Source organism: Styela clava, chromosome 10, assembly GCF_964204865.1.
Source record: "Styela clava chromosome 10, kaStyClav1.hap1.2, whole genome shotgun sequence".
NCBI lineage: Eukaryota > Metazoa > Chordata > Ascidiacea > Stolidobranchia > Styelidae > Styela > Styela clava.
The window spans coordinates 5,752,426-5,769,794 of record NC_135259.1 but is presented as its reverse complement, the minus strand read 5'-3'; the positions used below and the strand labels follow the sequence as shown (position 1 = coordinate 5,769,794).

General features: G+C 32.5%; 1 protein-coding gene and 1 long non-coding RNA gene across 3 annotated transcripts in view; both read right to left on the bottom strand.

Annotated features, from left to right (window-relative positions):
- Positions 1-17,369, bottom strand: part of LOC144428163 (uncharacterized) — a 93,536-nt gene that overhangs the window by 67,257 nt on the left and 8,910 nt on the right. The gene's annotated exons all lie outside the window — the stretch shown is intronic.
- On the bottom strand, positions 173-15,657 carry LOC120337258 (glutathione hydrolase 1 proenzyme-like). 2 transcript variants are annotated; one of them, XM_039404989.2, is made up of 11 exons: positions 15,430-15,657; positions 14,752-14,928; positions 9,987-10,080; positions 9,252-9,371; positions 8,737-8,905; positions 7,674-7,869; positions 6,965-7,126; positions 5,730-6,252; positions 4,981-5,161; positions 3,130-3,271; positions 173-2,874 (listed from the first exon to the last, which is right to left on the bottom strand). In XM_039404989.2, the coding sequence occupies exons 1-11, from the start codon at positions 15,487-15,489 to the stop codon at positions 2,764-2,766; spliced, it is 1,935 nt and encodes a 644-aa protein (XP_039260923.2). In that variant the 5' UTR covers positions 15,490-15,657; the 3' UTR covers positions 173-2,763. The 2 variants fall into 2 exon arrangements, with proteins under 2 accessions (XP_039260923.2, XP_039260924.2); XM_039404990.2 differs by lacking the exons at positions 14,752-14,928; positions 15,430-15,657 and adding an exon at positions 10,541-10,770.

Below are 17,369 nucleotides of genomic sequence, written 5' to 3'. Positions count from 1 at the left end.
TTCATTAGTAGAGTACTAGTAAATGTTATCTGTCTTTGAGTAAGCATAAGTGATTACTGTAATCAAAACTGCAATATGATATCAGCGAATAAACCAGGTAGACAGACTTTGACTTACAATACCAATCATTCAACATCCAACAAAATGTTTACTCTGCCAAAAAGTTGAAATATTTTTGTGTGTGTACGTTGAGGTATACTTTTGAAAAAATAAATGTATGAAATAAATTTTTAAAATGATATAATTTGTTGAAATTACAAAATTTACACCATCGTTATAGTTAAATTTTTCTCAACCTTCACATGTATGATTTTCTAACAAAAACTAATACACAAAGTCAAAATATTTTAAAACCAAAGCACATGGAACAGAAAATGTACATCAATAAGCTCTTAGCTAAATATTGAGAATCATATTAGTGCTATGATTTTCATTAAGTGAACACTGGTTGGATCCTAGGTAGCAAGCAAGTAATCATTTCCGATTGCTGATTGAGTTTTTTTTTTGTCAGAATAGTAGTTTACTACATTCTGCAACACTTGAAGTAATACTTTAACTTAACAACTTTAAATATGCAATTCATAAGGATGAAATATTCAGAATTAAAAATTGCATAACATAAAAGGATGCAGGATTTCCATAAAAGATTAAAGACCAAAAGAATGAGTAATACAAACAGGACAAGGAAATCACCAAGATTGGAGGCCATATTTGTGAAACCATCCCAATGCTTTTTCCTAGATAATACCTCAGTACTCTAATATCCCATAAAATGCCACTGGATGGTTAAGACTGGAAAATCAATTTATCTGAATGCTTAAAACCAGATTTTTTGAAACTAGTATAAATAATACAGGTTGAACCTCTAAAAAACAGTACAATAACTATTGTATAACGCATAATAATAATAACTAACTATAACTTTTGGGTGTCATACCAAAATCAACTGTTGAATTAATTTTCCTTATAGTTTAGACATGTGGGTTCTGTTTTGGGGTCACCCTGCACATTCCAAATGGGACCAAGTTGCAAAAAATGTTTACAAATCACAAATCAAAATTTCTTAGAAGAGGTTGGTGTCAAAGATGATGACACCACAAAAAGTTGACTTTATTAGCAATTCAGTAGAAGCTATGTTTTGATGTCCTTGTAAGATATTATTAGCACCAATGGATCATTATATGAAAAATATATTAAGATTCTGAATATACTTTGTTCTAAACTCAAACAACAAAACGCTACTAAGTTTGCAACCTAGCTAGTGGCACACAAGCATTTCCAAAAAGTAATATCTTAATATCCAAGATGGCGAGAAAATAGTCACTTCAAGATTTTAAAAAGTTCAAGTATTCAGCGGTTTAAAATCGTTAGTAATAATTAACAAATGAAAATTTTACTTTCAATCTCAAATCAAGCACAAATTGTAAAAAAAACAGTAAAGACCTTGTCTGGTGGTTGGCATGCTAGCTGATATATTGGTATCACAGGTGGAAGCTCAAGTGCTCAGGGCAAACATTCCAAAGTTATGAAGAACATTAAAAGTTGAATACTTCTATAATGCAACAAGACCAAGGGTGGGAAAATTACAGCCAGTGGGCCAAATATGGCTCACTTGTGTCGGCTGAAACTATGGCTATACTCCTTATGGATATAAATTTTCATTAAAAATATCAATGAAAATAATGTCATATTGACCCCGATTGTTACATTGTGTCTCTTATCATTATATAAACGTTAGCCTAGCAGTGGGACTAGCTCTCGTAAATGAACTGTTTTTCATATTGAGTTAATTGCCAAACTCTGAACTAGACAATAATTTAAAATAATAGAAAAAGTGATAATAAATATAAAATTTAGTGCACGAAATCAGTCAAAAATCTCAAGCTAATAACATATAGCATATACTTGATGACAATACTGTCCAATCCATCTGTGTTATGCTGATGACAGCACTTCCTATTCAAGAATATATCTGTTGAAATTATTTTTTAAAATACTTCATAATTCTTTGGATTAGAAAAAAACATGCCAAATTAGCGTATGATTGAATTTGATTCAAAGACTTTTTGCAATGCTCTTCTAGTATATAAAATTGAAAAATTTCAAGAAAATACACAATAAAATTTGAAAACACTGGTTGTAAATCTGAAACTGAGACTACATTTGCGTGTGTGGAACAGTTGAAAATCCCATGAAGTTGTCTAGCATCATCCCAGCACTGTGAGCGCATGTGACATGTCAACTAGCACTTACAATATGGTCTCACAAAGCTTCATTGATGAAATCATAGTCTATCATGATATGGACTCTGTTTCATTTGTTTTATTGGCTTTTAGTCCCACGGAACGAAATTACAACAAAAATTAAAAAAAAAACTTGAACCGGATATTGTTTTTCAAACTGTTAACTATCAACGAATTGTGCTTCTCAAAATTTGCAACATTCACGAAGATAAGACTGCTTTGTGTCAAAAGTCACGAACTGTCAAGTTTTTCAAAACGTATCATACATCATAATTTTAGTGCACTAGGGTTGGATAAAATATAATATTTGAAGCTGGTTAGTAAAAGTATCGTAAAATATTTTAACAATCAAATACTAACAGTGGACAACCATACCATAAAACAACACCAATGTTTTACCATATTAAAAGTTCAATTAAAAACAATAAGAATTGTTTTTATAAGAAAATGAATCTCAAAAACAATTTTTTTAACTTAATAATCCTTTAAAATTCTGTTGAATTTGAGGTTCTGCTTTTCGTCACCAACCACTTGGTCCTGCACCTTCATTTCTTAGATCAGAGAATGCATGAATGTGAGACGTGTGATATTTTATACCATTAACGTGACTTTCACCATCCATAATTTTCACCTGTTTGTAAGTAATAAGTCAGAAACATATTAATAAATCGGTGACAGCACGTATGCACTCACATACATTTGTACATGGAAATTGTACCTGCGTACTATTGTACCCACTGACATTTACACCCACAGACTTTAGCACCCGCATACAGATTGCACAGATTTCTATATAGCAATAGAAATTGACAAAACTAAGATTTTTTCAAAATTGAAAGTATTGAAAATAAATTTATTGAGAATATAATGATATCAATCAACTTACATAATGTCCTATTTCTTTCAATTTTTTTATAACTTCTGGATCATAACCAGTTTCATATTCTAACACATCTGGCACTAAATGGTCATGCAACCTTCTTTCTCGAATTGGAGCATCAAAGTCGTCAGTACTAAAGTATAGTAATCTGAAAAACAGGAATGGAAAATTAACTACATAAATAAAACAAAATTCATAATCACCATCAGGAATGATCAACTGGATAACTATTATTTATACCCATTTCGACTGGTAACTAGATGTTTAGTTCATCGTATATTTAATTTCTTTTCTTTTCAGGCTTTCCAACCTCTTCAAGGATAGCCTTCATATTGAATATGATCAACTACCCACAAAGTTACCCAAATTTCCTTAGATTATAATAAAAAAAAATGGCAAACCAAATTGACTGAGCGAGGAAACAATGAATCCACAATCATTCAAGTAGTGTGTGTAGTGGCCTAAGAGGCTAAGACAATAGACTTAATTGAGGCATCACTAAAGGCAGGTTTACATACTGAGATCTAATCCCATGCCCACCATCTTACCAAGAGCGAAATAAATTGGGTGAGCAGTACCGAACCGAAGGATTCCTGGTTATTCCAAAGTATAGCAGCCCCTAACCTGTCAGTGGCTGCTTCTGCAGAGCCTTTTTCAGAGCGAAAGACGAATAAATACATTGTATAAAATGATAAATCAACTGTTAACAAGAATGAGACACCAAATTATGTAGCGTGCATGGTTCAACAAAAAGGTATCAAGTTGATTAAAATTAGGTAAATATATTCATACTTCTAAGGCATATTAATATCAAAAGTACACAAAACTATCCAGCATCCATCTGCTTTTCATACAATTGAATGAGAAGTTGCAAGATTGCAATTTTAAACAGAGAAAGAATTAGTTTGGTAGAAAAAAAATTTGAAAAAAAAAATGACAATTACTAATTCACTTGCTAAGCATAAAATAGAGATGTTCGGACTTTGTTCAACAGCACAAATATATTCAATAAAATGTATGAGTCGTCAATACAGTACAAATTTAAATATGTTGCTAACTTGCAATATACAAGAAATCATACATTATAACACCAGAAGGATTCACTATGTCACAGCTGTTTCCTGAATGTATTAAATTGTTTAAGTTGCGTAACAATGGATATTCACTGACTATGATGCAACACCATAATTCTATATTTTGTGTCAGGAGATCTTGGCATTTCGAGGGTCACTCGTTAATTAAATGAGATATGGGTCTAATATGTGATTTCGCTTCAATGAGCAAATTATATTGAAAGATTTTTTAACTCGATAAAATTAAAAAAATTAAGTTTCAGAAATATTTTACATCAATTGAATTTCTTTGTTACACTATCCATTTGCTTTCTTCCTAATTTATTATACTTAAGCAGGAAGAAAACTACCGGTAATCGGTTTTCAGTTCATCAAAGACAAATTTAAAAAGAGGAAAGCATTAAATAAAAACAGAATAGAAGAGGTTCCCAAACTTTTCCAATCCCCAATGCATTACCTTTCCTAGCATAGAAGTATTGGAGAAAAAACTTTTTTATTAGCATTTAATTACAATGCGAAAAAAGTTTTATAATGTATGCATATTTAATAAATGCAATAATAAATGCTTGTTTTCATGCAGATGAAAAAAATAGGGTTGAATATACAATATAGCCAGCCATGAAAATTTTTGCAGACTTAGTCATTTTAAGTAAAATTCATAACGCAGGCAGATAAGAAATATAGTTGGCACTTGGCGTATATAGTAGAGCATCGGTGTATGGTTGAGAACCACTGCTCATAGAAAGTAAACTTTAGTTAATATATAATACTGATACTGGCTTACCTTAGCATGACCTGAGCAACTGCAGTGGGTATCCGTATTCCACCTGCAGCACCGATAATAAACACAGGATCTTGATTTTTGTCATCAGAAATGATTACAGGAGTCATTGATGACAGAGGACGTTTACCTCCTTCAATTTGATTCGCTGGAGACAATTGAGAATCATGAGTAGGATCACCAGCTGAAAAGATGTTTTAGCGATTATAGATATGCAAACCATTATTATTAACCCCGCAACAAATAAATCTAGGCATTGGATTCCAAGCTGGTGGGTAAAGGGGTAATATAGCAATAAGGCTTCAAATTGAGAGATCAGAGAACTGAGACTGGGAATATGACATGCATTGAGTATTTCTTTCAACTCTTCAAGAATAAATGTCTCGCCCACATCGACAATGATCAGCAAGACGCTCACTTATAGTGACAGATTAATAAATACTAATCTTTATGAAAATTCTTTTCTGTATTTTCTGTTTTCGTACTTTATAGCTCTCTTAATGTGGAGGGTCTATACATAGGCTCTGATCAAAAAAAGGCAAAAAAATTGGTTTCTAATGACAATCTGAAAACTTTAAAGAAAATAACAATGACATAAAAAATACACTTTTTGTTGCGCTTAATAGAATTAAAATACTTTTTCGATTATTTCAAATTGTATACAAAATTCTTTGCGGTATCAATTATAATATAATTACCAAGTTGATAACGATTTTCATGAAAAAACAATATTATGATAGAATACAACTTACTCGGAAATGAAAAATCATCCATTTCATTATTAAAAACAATGCCTGTTGTTGGTGACATAATAAACGCTCCAAAATGATAGTTTATCGTCGACGTAATCGCAACAGCATTCTTTTCTGGATCCAGTACAGATAAATGACTCGTTGAAGATTTACCAGCGTTTAGAAAATTCGCTCCGTAATATTTAGGATCGTGGAATGTTTTATTGTCAAAAATTTTGCCTTTTACAGATTTGGCGAATTCACCGGACACGATTTCATCTACTATTTTCTGACTGCTCGGCACTTTACTTGGGTCACCCATGTTATAGCGAACGCCATATGTGTGTCGAAAAGCTTCATCAGTTCTGTGCCATTGTAGCGTCATATTCTGTTTGTAATCCTCTGGTGTGGTACCAAACATATCCATAATAGAGAGTATTGCGCTGAACACTGGTCCTCCTAGCGGTAATGGAGGGGCGTGAATTGTATATCCAGCATTTGGTAGCTTGACTTCTATTGCTGGTTCCTCAACAATTTCATATTTCTAAAAAGTGAAAAAGAATATGCATATGGTATAGTATATGGAGAGGTAACAATAGAACAATGGCCCAGTATACAGATGATGAACCTTTTTTATTGAATGTTTCACACTTTTATCATGAAAAAGGATGTGAGTCACTCACAGATAAAATCAATCAATAGGAAACTTGCTCTTTTCTACAAGTCTCTTAATCCTGGGATGGTATTATATTAAAACTACTAATGGTTAATCTTGGTTTGATTGAATTGAGGGCAGATTTGCTACAAATTTTTCATCCTGAAAATAATCTGTTTGTTGTTTAATTCATAGCTTGACGAGTCACCATAGAACATGACTGGCCAATGATTTGCCATTCCCTAGCCAAGTGGTATGGTCCTTGAATCAAACTATGTCAGAGTTGCTGGTTACAGAAGGCATCTCATGCCTCACCCTAATCATGATGAAATAAAGTAAGCAATGCCGAATTGGGAAAAATTCGGTTTCTCCAAATTTAGTTTTTGCATATCAGTGTCTGCTTCAAGGCCTATTTTGGGGTAAAGACGTGAGATCTGAATAGATAAACTGACATACCCTATGGTTGTCAAACCCTGACTATTTGCAATATTTGTACTTCTGTAGTATGTGTACCAGGTTAGCGTTAGGCCATAATTTTATTCAAATTTTCCTTTTTTTAGTTCTATTATGCATTAGGGACAGCCTGTAACTAGCTACAAACCTCCAAATCTTCTTTAGTCATGATTCCACCTAGTTTTTGAATATCTTCAACAATAGAATCAGAAATTTCACCATTGTAAAAAACATCTATACCATGTTGCTGAATTTTCGACAATGTAGTAGCAAGTAATGGGTTTTTCACAGTTTCTCCTTTATTCTTCACCTAAAGTTTAAAAAAACGGGAGAATAATGTTAAATTTTTAGGTTTGAGGATGGAAAAAGAGTGTAGAAATGTAGATGACAGCTCAGGTTTACCAATAAAGATTTTGCCTATTTTGTATCAAACACATTGATAGTCATTGCCATTTGCAACCATTTACATTTATATGATTACTTTGATACTACCAGGGCTGCAAAATCTGGGTAAAATTTGAACTCAACTCCATAAAGAGACATTAAAAAGCCCCAACTTCAACCCTGATTGACAAAAACATTGATTTTGACCCCAAACTATGATTGAAAAATTTTTTTTTTTGACTCCAGCTCCGGAAAAATTAAATTGATAACAAGAACTTTGGCACATGCGAAACTTCTTGAACTGTCTAGCTTACTAAGTACCTCTAGAAAAATTTTGCGTCAATTATGACCATTGAGAATCTGAATACGGAATTGAGAGATATTACCAAGACTCCAATATCAACCCAAACTCTATTTCCACGGCCTTGAATAATATTGCTAGTTGCTTCTATCAGTATCATAATATTACTTACCCCTGTCTTGTCATCATTGCAATAAAGATCACAAAAGACTGAATTTTTATCATGAATTATCACTTTTTCATAAAGTTCTTTTAGTTTCTGTTCCATAGAACCGCTAATTTCAAATCCATTCTTAGCTTTATCAATGGATGGTTGAAACAAGTCATTCCACGTAATTTTTCCACTTCCATATTTGTTATACGCATATCTAAAAGGATAAAATATATATGATTTTTGGGATGAGTGAAAATAATAGTGTCTGCATATTTTATTTGCTCTTGAGTTTTAGTTAATATAAAAAAAAAAAGTGGAATATTAGATGCAGTAGCGTGTCAAACTTTTCTGCTGCCTGGAGCGAGTTTCTGATAATGCTGCCCCTTATACCTTACTTCAAAATCAATTTGGGGAATGAACAAATTATGGATGTTTTTGTACATTCAAAAAAATAAATTAAAGGTCAAATAAGAGTAAAATGTTTGTAACATTATTATTCAAATCAGCAAACTAAGCAACAAATTCCCCCCTATAACGAGCTGCCCGGGACGGTTGCCCCTTGGGCCCCCTCCAGACATCCCCCTGATTGGATGGTTAAAACTGAATAATGAGGGTTTCAACTCAAAACAGCAAATGTTGAAATTTAAAAAATTTTATTCGAAAAAATTACAAAGAAGATTCTTTTTCAGCTGGCTCACTAATCAAAGTTTGAAGCGAAATTTACTGAAGTATTCCAATGAAATATTGAAAGTTAAAAATGTATGTTTTCTTCATTTTCCCAGAACAGTTTTTCGGTCCTTTTGAGTTACAAATGAAATCGTTCTTAATTTTTAAATAAAATCGAATATTTGTAATGTTGAATAAAACAAACATTCCATTCATTCTATACATCTTCGACAGTTTCCGTTATGATACGAAAAAAACTTAAATTTTGCTAAAATAAAACCATCGATAACAGTGGGTGTAAGGTCAATTACAATATTATCATGGAAGAAGTAGGCTATAAATAATCATGGTGTAAAAGTGAAAAGCAAATTAGTACATCTCATATTAGAGACAAATAGAATAAAAATGTCCTCACTCTAGTCCTTTAAGTTCACCAGGCACAGCAATGAATTTGGCACCTCTGGGTCTATTTCGGTCGCCGATGAACATTTCTGGTGTTGCAGCAGCAGGAGCTTTTTCTCTTGATATTATGCATGTAGTAGATTTTGTTGTGTAGTTATATATAGTCATTATAGCACCACCACCTGAGAGTAAAATGTTTAATAATGAAATTTGTGGGTGTCCTGACTCCTGACATAGAAGTTGTTACTCCAGCCTGTATTAGAAATAACATTTTGACAAACTGCTTCGCATAAAAACTGGACATAACCGAATTTGATTGAAACAGAATATTATAAAAGAGTACTTCTGAAATAAGTGATATGAGGTAGAGCTACTTAGGTTATACTGAGACTGACATTATGAACTTTTTGCTCGTAAAATCAACGATCAAGATTTGTATGTTTTGTGAAATTTTGAAGATTTATTTCCAATAATTTTTTCATTCTGTTCAAATATTTATTCAGATGCTACACTGAGATGGACACTCACCTATTCCAGAGTAATAAGGTTCAACAACTCCCTGACATAATGTTGTTGCAATTGCAGCATCAACTGCATTGCCACCCACTTTCATAATATCTCGTCCCACAATGGAACATTCCAATTGACCTGTACAAATAGTAAAAAATGTAACAGATTTGCCCAAATTTATCACTTTAGTCAGACGAGTTACAGAAATACATTTGTATTAGTATTAGTATACAACAAGACTATAACATTAATAACCACCTTGGCATAAATAGATAAAAGGTAGGAGTTCGTAAATAATCTCTTGTAAGCCTAACCAATAAATACGGTAATCAAATATTGACTTTAGATAACATGACGACCACCTCACAAATAAAAAGTTTTTATCAAGTAAGAACGGTTTCATTTCAGAAAATTATGTTTGATTTATACTGAAACATTTAGTAATGATAGCAACCAGTGTTATGTGAAAGTCCCTTATGAATAACCCAGAGTCGTAACTTGAGTCAACCAAGTATCACATCAAGTTTGAGTCCCAGCTAATTTCAAAGTTCACGTCTCAAACCAAGTCGAGTTACATGGCTCCCGGCGGAATTGAGTAGTTGTTACTAAAACTGAGTCTTGGTACATTTCACAAACAGCATTGAAATAAATAAATATGAGTCACAGTATCACTATAACTTCCCTTTTCATATTTGACTGTCTCTTCTCAATACTAAATTATAAATTATTGATTGATTGCAATCTTATTCACACCTGCAGCAACAGCAGCTTCATGGAATACATTGTGATGTTCTTCTTCCATACTTCCATCTGTGTGCTCATGGTGATGGTGGCTGTGAACTTGTGCCTTTGATAGAAAAAAAAAACAGTCCTTGAAATATTACATAGATAGTAATAGTTACATATATAGTATTCGAAACAAGATTAGAAGATAAAATAAAACAGACCTGCTCCTATCCTTAACTGATTATGTTGTAAAACAATGGGTGAAATAGGGTCAAATGTAAGATAAATATGAAGCCGAAAGAATTCGTTGAACTACATTCTCTAAATTTCCACGACACTTTTCTATACCTTGACATTTTTTTTATTTAATGATCCTATATTATACAAATAATGATAATCATTTTAGTTGATACTATTAAAATTTCTTTGGGAATATAGTTGCTATAAACAAAAACAATCAAATATCATATCTGATATCCCAAAAACAAATCACGAAATAGACAGAAAAACCAAACTTATCCAATAAATTTTTAATAAACAACAATTCGATAAAATTTCTCGTTTATTAATAATAGACATACCAGAAGGGATAATATGACCAGAAGAAATGTCATAATAAGTGTTCCAACAGCTGCCATTAGTAGTAAATAATTACACCCATTACGGTATTTTTTATCTTTTGATAAACCAGAGTAACCAAACCTTCGATATTGATATTTTTCAGAGCAAGACATGGTTTCGCCTTGCAGAAAGATTTGGTAAATCTAACACGATAAATAATGTACTTGAAACAAATTGCTGAAAATAATAAAAAATGAATGTAAGAATAAATGACATATGGTACATAGGATTCCAGCTCAATCAATATCAATAAAACTACGTAAAAGTCTCTACATTCTTGCCATAAAGGGGTTTATGAAGTAATCAAATTAGTTACAAAACTATCCACTCATTTCACTAATGAACAATCATTAGTGAATTGAATATGATAACCCACATATCACAGCTCTCAAATTTTTGAAACTGACAAAAACATCAGTACAATGATTACATCTAATATCTGAATATTACATGATTTTCCCATCATATCAATTTCAATGTCACACAACGAGTTTGTCAAAACAAAGCATGCTAACTAAACCTAAATGTCCTACATTCCAAACAAATTCAGAATATCACGTAGCAAAATTTTTGCAAATCATGTGATCCAAATTTGGCAAGGAACGTGAATTTATTGCATGACTGCAACTGCAATAACTAAAAATCTCTATCTCGTAATAATCACAAAATTCTGGCCAAAAATTCTAGACTATAAAACCTATTATTAATGACCTATATCAACGATGGGCAAACCGCGGCGACTCTTCTTGTTAGCAATAATTATATTCAAATTTAACTAAGAGGAACTGTAGCGTAACAGATTTTTTTTTTAATTATTAAGTGGTTGAAGACGTTTTCATCAATGATTAGGACAAATTATGTTTAAGTATGAAAATCGTAACGTGGAATTTAAAGTTAAATCAGTCAAACGACAAATCTTACGTCGCAATGCAACTTTGCAATATTGTTATTAAACGTTTATGTAAAGTTCTTTCCAGTTCAGGATATTCTAATAGGCCTAATATTAATTTCAAAAATCATGCGGCTCTCACTTATTTTTGACTTGTTGCATGCGGCTCTTATACTGAAAAATTTTGCTCACCCCTGAGGCCCTGACCTATATCCTTCTACCATCAGCCATGTTTTTTAAAATGGAAAAGAGAACAATCCATTATTTATATTTTATCAAAAGAATGATGACGTTGCAATTTTTAGAAGAAAGAAAGAACGTTTGATCTAAGATATTTTATTTGTGAACACTAGACGTGGCCTAAAAAGAGAGATCACACTTAGTCAACACTTAGTCATCCTTAACAAACTGATATCAACAGTCACATGACTTTAGAAAGCAAGACTCACAACTAAGTGGACGCTGTTTAAACCTAAACATTGATTCTGCTATACTCACATGATGTTAGAATTGTTGCCAAAAAAGTTTTGCATTATAAAATATCAATGAACTGAATTGAATAAAAATCATTTGAAATTTTGAAATATTTTTTTATTCTACTTCAAGTAACAAATCTATAGCGCGAGTCCAAAATTTTCATCAACTGCTATATTCGAAAAATTGCATGAATTCCAATCACCATTCCCTTATATTATTAATGAAAGCGTGTAACGCACTAAATCGCTGTTTCGATGCCCATCAGGCAGTTCTCATCCCGACTGCGCAAATATTTTTGTAAATCTAATGCAGCAAATAGGTGAATACGGAAGCAAAATTATTTGAAAATATCCCAGTTCACTAACCAAATATTATCCAAACTGAGCACAACGGGAAGTTGTAAATACACTAAGATAAATAATAAAACCATGCTGCTTGCAACAAGGCAATGACGCTTAGCCTTGGGGCATTCTCAATTAAAATCATGTAAATGACATCCTGAAACAATGCTAAAGCTAACTCTTATATTTTTCCTGTAATTAACTGCCAGTATGTAGTTACCTCCTGCAGTATTGGAATATGATTGACTAGTGAATAGTGATAATGACATAAATTTCTGAATTGAAGTTAAGAAATTGGCAGTTTTAGTCAAGTACTTTTGCAAGGAAATACATACCGGTAATTTTTTATTAATAATATTAGTTTTACCTTCTTATGTCTTGAAATACATTATGAAATTTGATACATATTTGGGCCATAAAAGTTATCTTTTGAAAACTTCATTTGAATGAATTTCAGTTTATATTGTCATTAAATCAAAAGTCACAAGATTTTTGTACCGGTAATTATCCCGAAGAGAAAGTCAATGAGAAATGAAGCAAAGACTACACAGTGGACCAGAGGCTTTATTCGGTTACCAGTTAGTCTGGTTATTAACTTATTATTAATAGTACATAATGCAAAGGTCTGGATGGTAGAAAGAGTTGTGTCTGACCAGCAGTTACATCTCGTGCATTAGTTAGTACCATACATTAATATCCTCCATTATCAAAAATATACAATAAATCAACAGTGCACTAGAGTGTTTCTAGATACTGGTATCCAAAACAAAGAAAATAAAAAAAACTCCCAACCTATAGAAAATCATAATAATTATTTAATAAAACTAAAACAAGCATGAGCCAAGGTATAATATAATGCAAGGTAAAGCAGTTTCCTAAGTTACACCCTCAATCAGGACTATAATCAGCATCCTGATATAAGCTTGAAAAACCTTGAACAATTGCATTAATATATTTCCTCTCATAACATTACTGAATCATAAAAATGCAAACTTCTCTAAATAGAAGTTCTTAGAACCATAAAAAAAATCTAGCTTATTAAATTCAGTTGGGTATATTATGAGTATTCTCATAAATATTTTCATGGATACTCTTTGACAACTTTCGATGGAAGCATACACAGTCCAAAAAAATTCAGCCCTAATAGTAATAATCAGGTAGTAAGAGTCCTAAACAGTTCATCAACTCAAGTGTTGGAAAAAACGAAATAAAAGTGTCAAGACTGCTGTCATTGTCTAGTCTGGTCGATTTCTCATTCCGCCAAATAAGCAAAATCTTAGGGTCATAAATCACAATATGTCACTCAAATTAGTGACAGGCGGTTCCTTTTTGAAGTGCAGTTTCTGGAAACATTCCTGGATGTCAGTTGCAAGAGAGAAACTGAAACCCCCTGGGCCCCTGCCTGATATTTGTATTACGCATGAAGATTAAAAATTCTCAAGATGGGTGTGCTAAAAGGCACATTATCTACAATCTACTGGCGCCTATTAGGAAAAATATGGCAATACCAATCTCAATATTTACAACTCAAATTGTATTGAAGCAAATCTATTTTTTATTCTAATTCCAAACGAATTGAAAGTGTCAAGACAGCGCAATTCGTTAATAACTGCTGTCATTATCAAGTCTGGATCATTTTCTCATTCCGCCGAATTGACAAAATCTTAAGGTCATAAATCACAATATGTCAAAATTAGTGACAGGCGGAAGTGCAGTTTCTGGAAACATCCTCGGATGTCAGTCGCAAGAGAGAAACTGAAACCACCTGGCCGCAAATCAATTTTTTATTCCAATACTGAACATTTTTGCACCCAGGGCTGATGAGATGGAGCCTGGAGCCGTAACATTTTGTTAGAGCTGAACACTCAAAACAGTTTACTATATTGAACGAAGCTGGAGATGAAACTTCTATAAATTTTAGAGCCTCCAACAAATAACCATATAATTATTTCTACACATTTTCAATTTCTACCACCTCCGACCTCCTACAAATAATAAAATCTATAGTTTTAAGCTATTATATTTTTAATTATACTTTTTGATTAAATTTCTAATATTTACCGGTAATTGAAAGTTTCAAGTTAAATTTGCAAATTTCAAAGTTTGAAGTGTAATTTTAAAATTTGAAACACTTGTATCATAGCTTTGAGTCCCGCTTCCACAAAACTGCTTTTGAGTTGATATTTCATGGTAGTAGAAATGCCAAAAAAACACAATAGCTAAGCCGAGTTCAGAGATTTGAGAAAAAGGAATTTCGGAGCCAGAGCGACAGTTTAAATACATTGTGGGCTCCATAACCAGCTCGCCAATGCCATTCAGGTCCTTCCATGTAAGTTACAGGCATAGATCATTGCATCAAAACATGAAAGATAAGCATAATCTCCTGTGGCTATAGAATTTCCAATATCATAAAACACGGACCAAACATTTTATGTAGCATAAATTCACTTAACATACAGTATACCTGTTCTGGTAGATATCTGATAAGAAATCCAATAGCGATCAAGGACAGTATGAATAGAAAAAACAGATGTACAATGCATTGTGTTTGCCATTGTCGTCGTTGAGAAATAGCGGCTTTTCTAAAACTGGGTGAGCCATTGGAAATAAGCACTGTGGGTGGAGGCAGCTCCAACAAGCTCTGATAAAAAAGAAAACAGATATTTTAAAATTAAAAGTAATTGAATTGTAGTCTAATATAGATATTTTAGGCCTATCGAATTTAATGTCAAAACCAGTGAGTAATCATTTGAGATCTATTAAAAAAAACTTTGTATAACAATGAATGCAGCCATTCTTTTGTACAATACAGGATGATGAAAAACAAGACCCAGATCATTTGGAACCTATTTTAGCAGGAACAAAACTTTTGTGCAAAGCGCCCTAAATCAGTAAATTACTAAAACTTATCAGTACAATCATATAAAAACAGAATTTCAAGTGTTACAGTGTTGTATAATTTTTTTGCAATACCGTATCTATGATCTGTTTTTGGGTCACCATAAATATCAGAAAATTACGGAGAAATATATTTTAAGATGTTAAAATTATCAGAACAGAAATAGAAATTAAACTGCTTCTAAATACCACCAAAAACATAAATATAACAATCTTACACTGCAGACAGTTTAACAGTACTAACCTGTTCATCTTCAGGTCCTTCATAATCTCTAATCTTCACATATTTGGCAACTGGCCCCATGCTCTGTTCTGCTTATATCAGTACGGCACCCGTATATCGGTATATATTCATAAATAATACTGATGATGCCTTGCATACAATAGCATAGGTCAAATGAAAAATATTATCACATAAGCCTACAAAAAGATACTTCTTACCAAACGGAACTGTATAAAGAAACAAGTAAAGAAATAATTTAACTGCCCTGACTATAGGGGTAAAGAGGCTAAATACTGAGATCCTAAATTAACTTTATTGCAGTATTGAGATATACATACGGTAATATATATTGACAGTACAATCGAATCGAAGCCTATTTTCGACATTTTAATATTTTTTTTTTCATTAGTTCACTCAATGATTGATTTTAAATAAATATAAAAAGTCTATTTTCCATTTTGCATCTATAATCCAGTACAGCAGTAGTTATTTTTTTCAGTTCCAGCAGTAATACTGTAATAATTAATATCCATGCCATAATTAGTTTATTTCGATATATACATTGATATAAAACAATAAAAAAAAATAATTAGCAAACGCAAAATATATATCATAAACACATGCTTTACATAAATATCGCAATTCCAAGGGCTTGTTTATTTTATAATTCTCTACCGGTATATTTTTTCTCCATAATATGGCCATTTTTATTTGCTTTTCGAGTAGGGCAATATCTGGTGTTTTATTTTCGAATATCTGAATATAATAGTATTTCTCATCGTCCAAATTTTATATCTCACTATTGATAACAAAGTAATAATGTCATTCAAGTCAACAGTCTGACAATATCTATATGACTATCTGATTATATGATAGATCGTTGAAATAAAATAAAATTTAAGAATATAAAATTTATAACAAAATGTATTCTAATTAATTTCAATACACAGATACATGCAACATAACTAAACAAACAAAATCTTCGTAAATTTTTTGTGTGAATTCACACCATTACAAGACATGCAAACATGAAAATATGTGAAACAAACTCAGGTTCTCCATTACTGCCATTACATAATAAACACATTTCATTCACTGCTATTCTTCTAATTCTGCAATTCAGTAATTTCTGGCTTTCCTTTCAATGGCAGGATATCCCAGAGTAATTTATAGTTGAAAGTTTTATATAATTTGCTAACATTCATTATGAATGTTATGACAAGTTCAGAAGTTACCGTACAGAGTTATTAAGTTATAGCTTATACTAAGATTTGAATTACCAATAATTATAAGTCTTTCCCCATTTTTTTAGTATTTAAATGCCTACAGACCTATTTCTTCAGACTACTAGAAGATGGAATACCAACTTCAGGACTTTTCAATCCACCGACTGATTGACATTTCACCCACTGCTGACTGCAGCACTGACTGCTGGACTGACCGACCCAATCTGCCAACGCAATCACCTTCCCAATAACTGAAGATAAATCGATATATACGGTACTGATACGGGGTATACCGTAAGTAGGCTATAAGTTTATTTCGACTCCATAATCAGCAATAGACGATTAAGCAATCGGTCTTACTACCGGTACCGGTACCGGTACTTACTGAATAGAGCGCGAAAAGCCTGAACACAGTATGTGTACCAGGTTAGGGTGCGTCATGAAGTATGTGCACCAAGATTGCGCACAACCTGAACACAGAACCTGTATGTGTACCAGGTCAGGGTGGTTAATGTTTGGTTATTTAAAGATGTTGAAGATTACCGGTACTGATTTAAACTCGTGATCATTCCATACCCCTGTATCAGTGGCGGCGCGTCAATAGGGCCAACCGGGCACCGGGGCAATGCCCCGGTTGGTATTTCGGTATAATAAAAAATATTCGAAAAATACCTCAATACGGTACCGGTATCGGTTGCACAGACTGTCTACACTAGCCATATTCTCCCGACATGG

Coding starts and splice junctions, on each gene's coding strand:
- LOC120337258 (XM_039404989.2), bottom strand. CDS start 15,489: ATGGGGCCAGTTGCCAAATATGTGAAGATTAGAGATTATGAAGGACCT. Junction 10,081..14,751: donor TCAGATATCTACCAGAACAG/GTATACTGTATG, acceptor TTTCTATCAAAG/GCACAAGTTCACAGCCACCA. Junction 3,272..4,980: donor GTTGCTCAGGTCATGCTAAG/GTAAGCCAGTAT, acceptor CCTGTTTTTCAG/ATTACTATACTTTAGTACTG.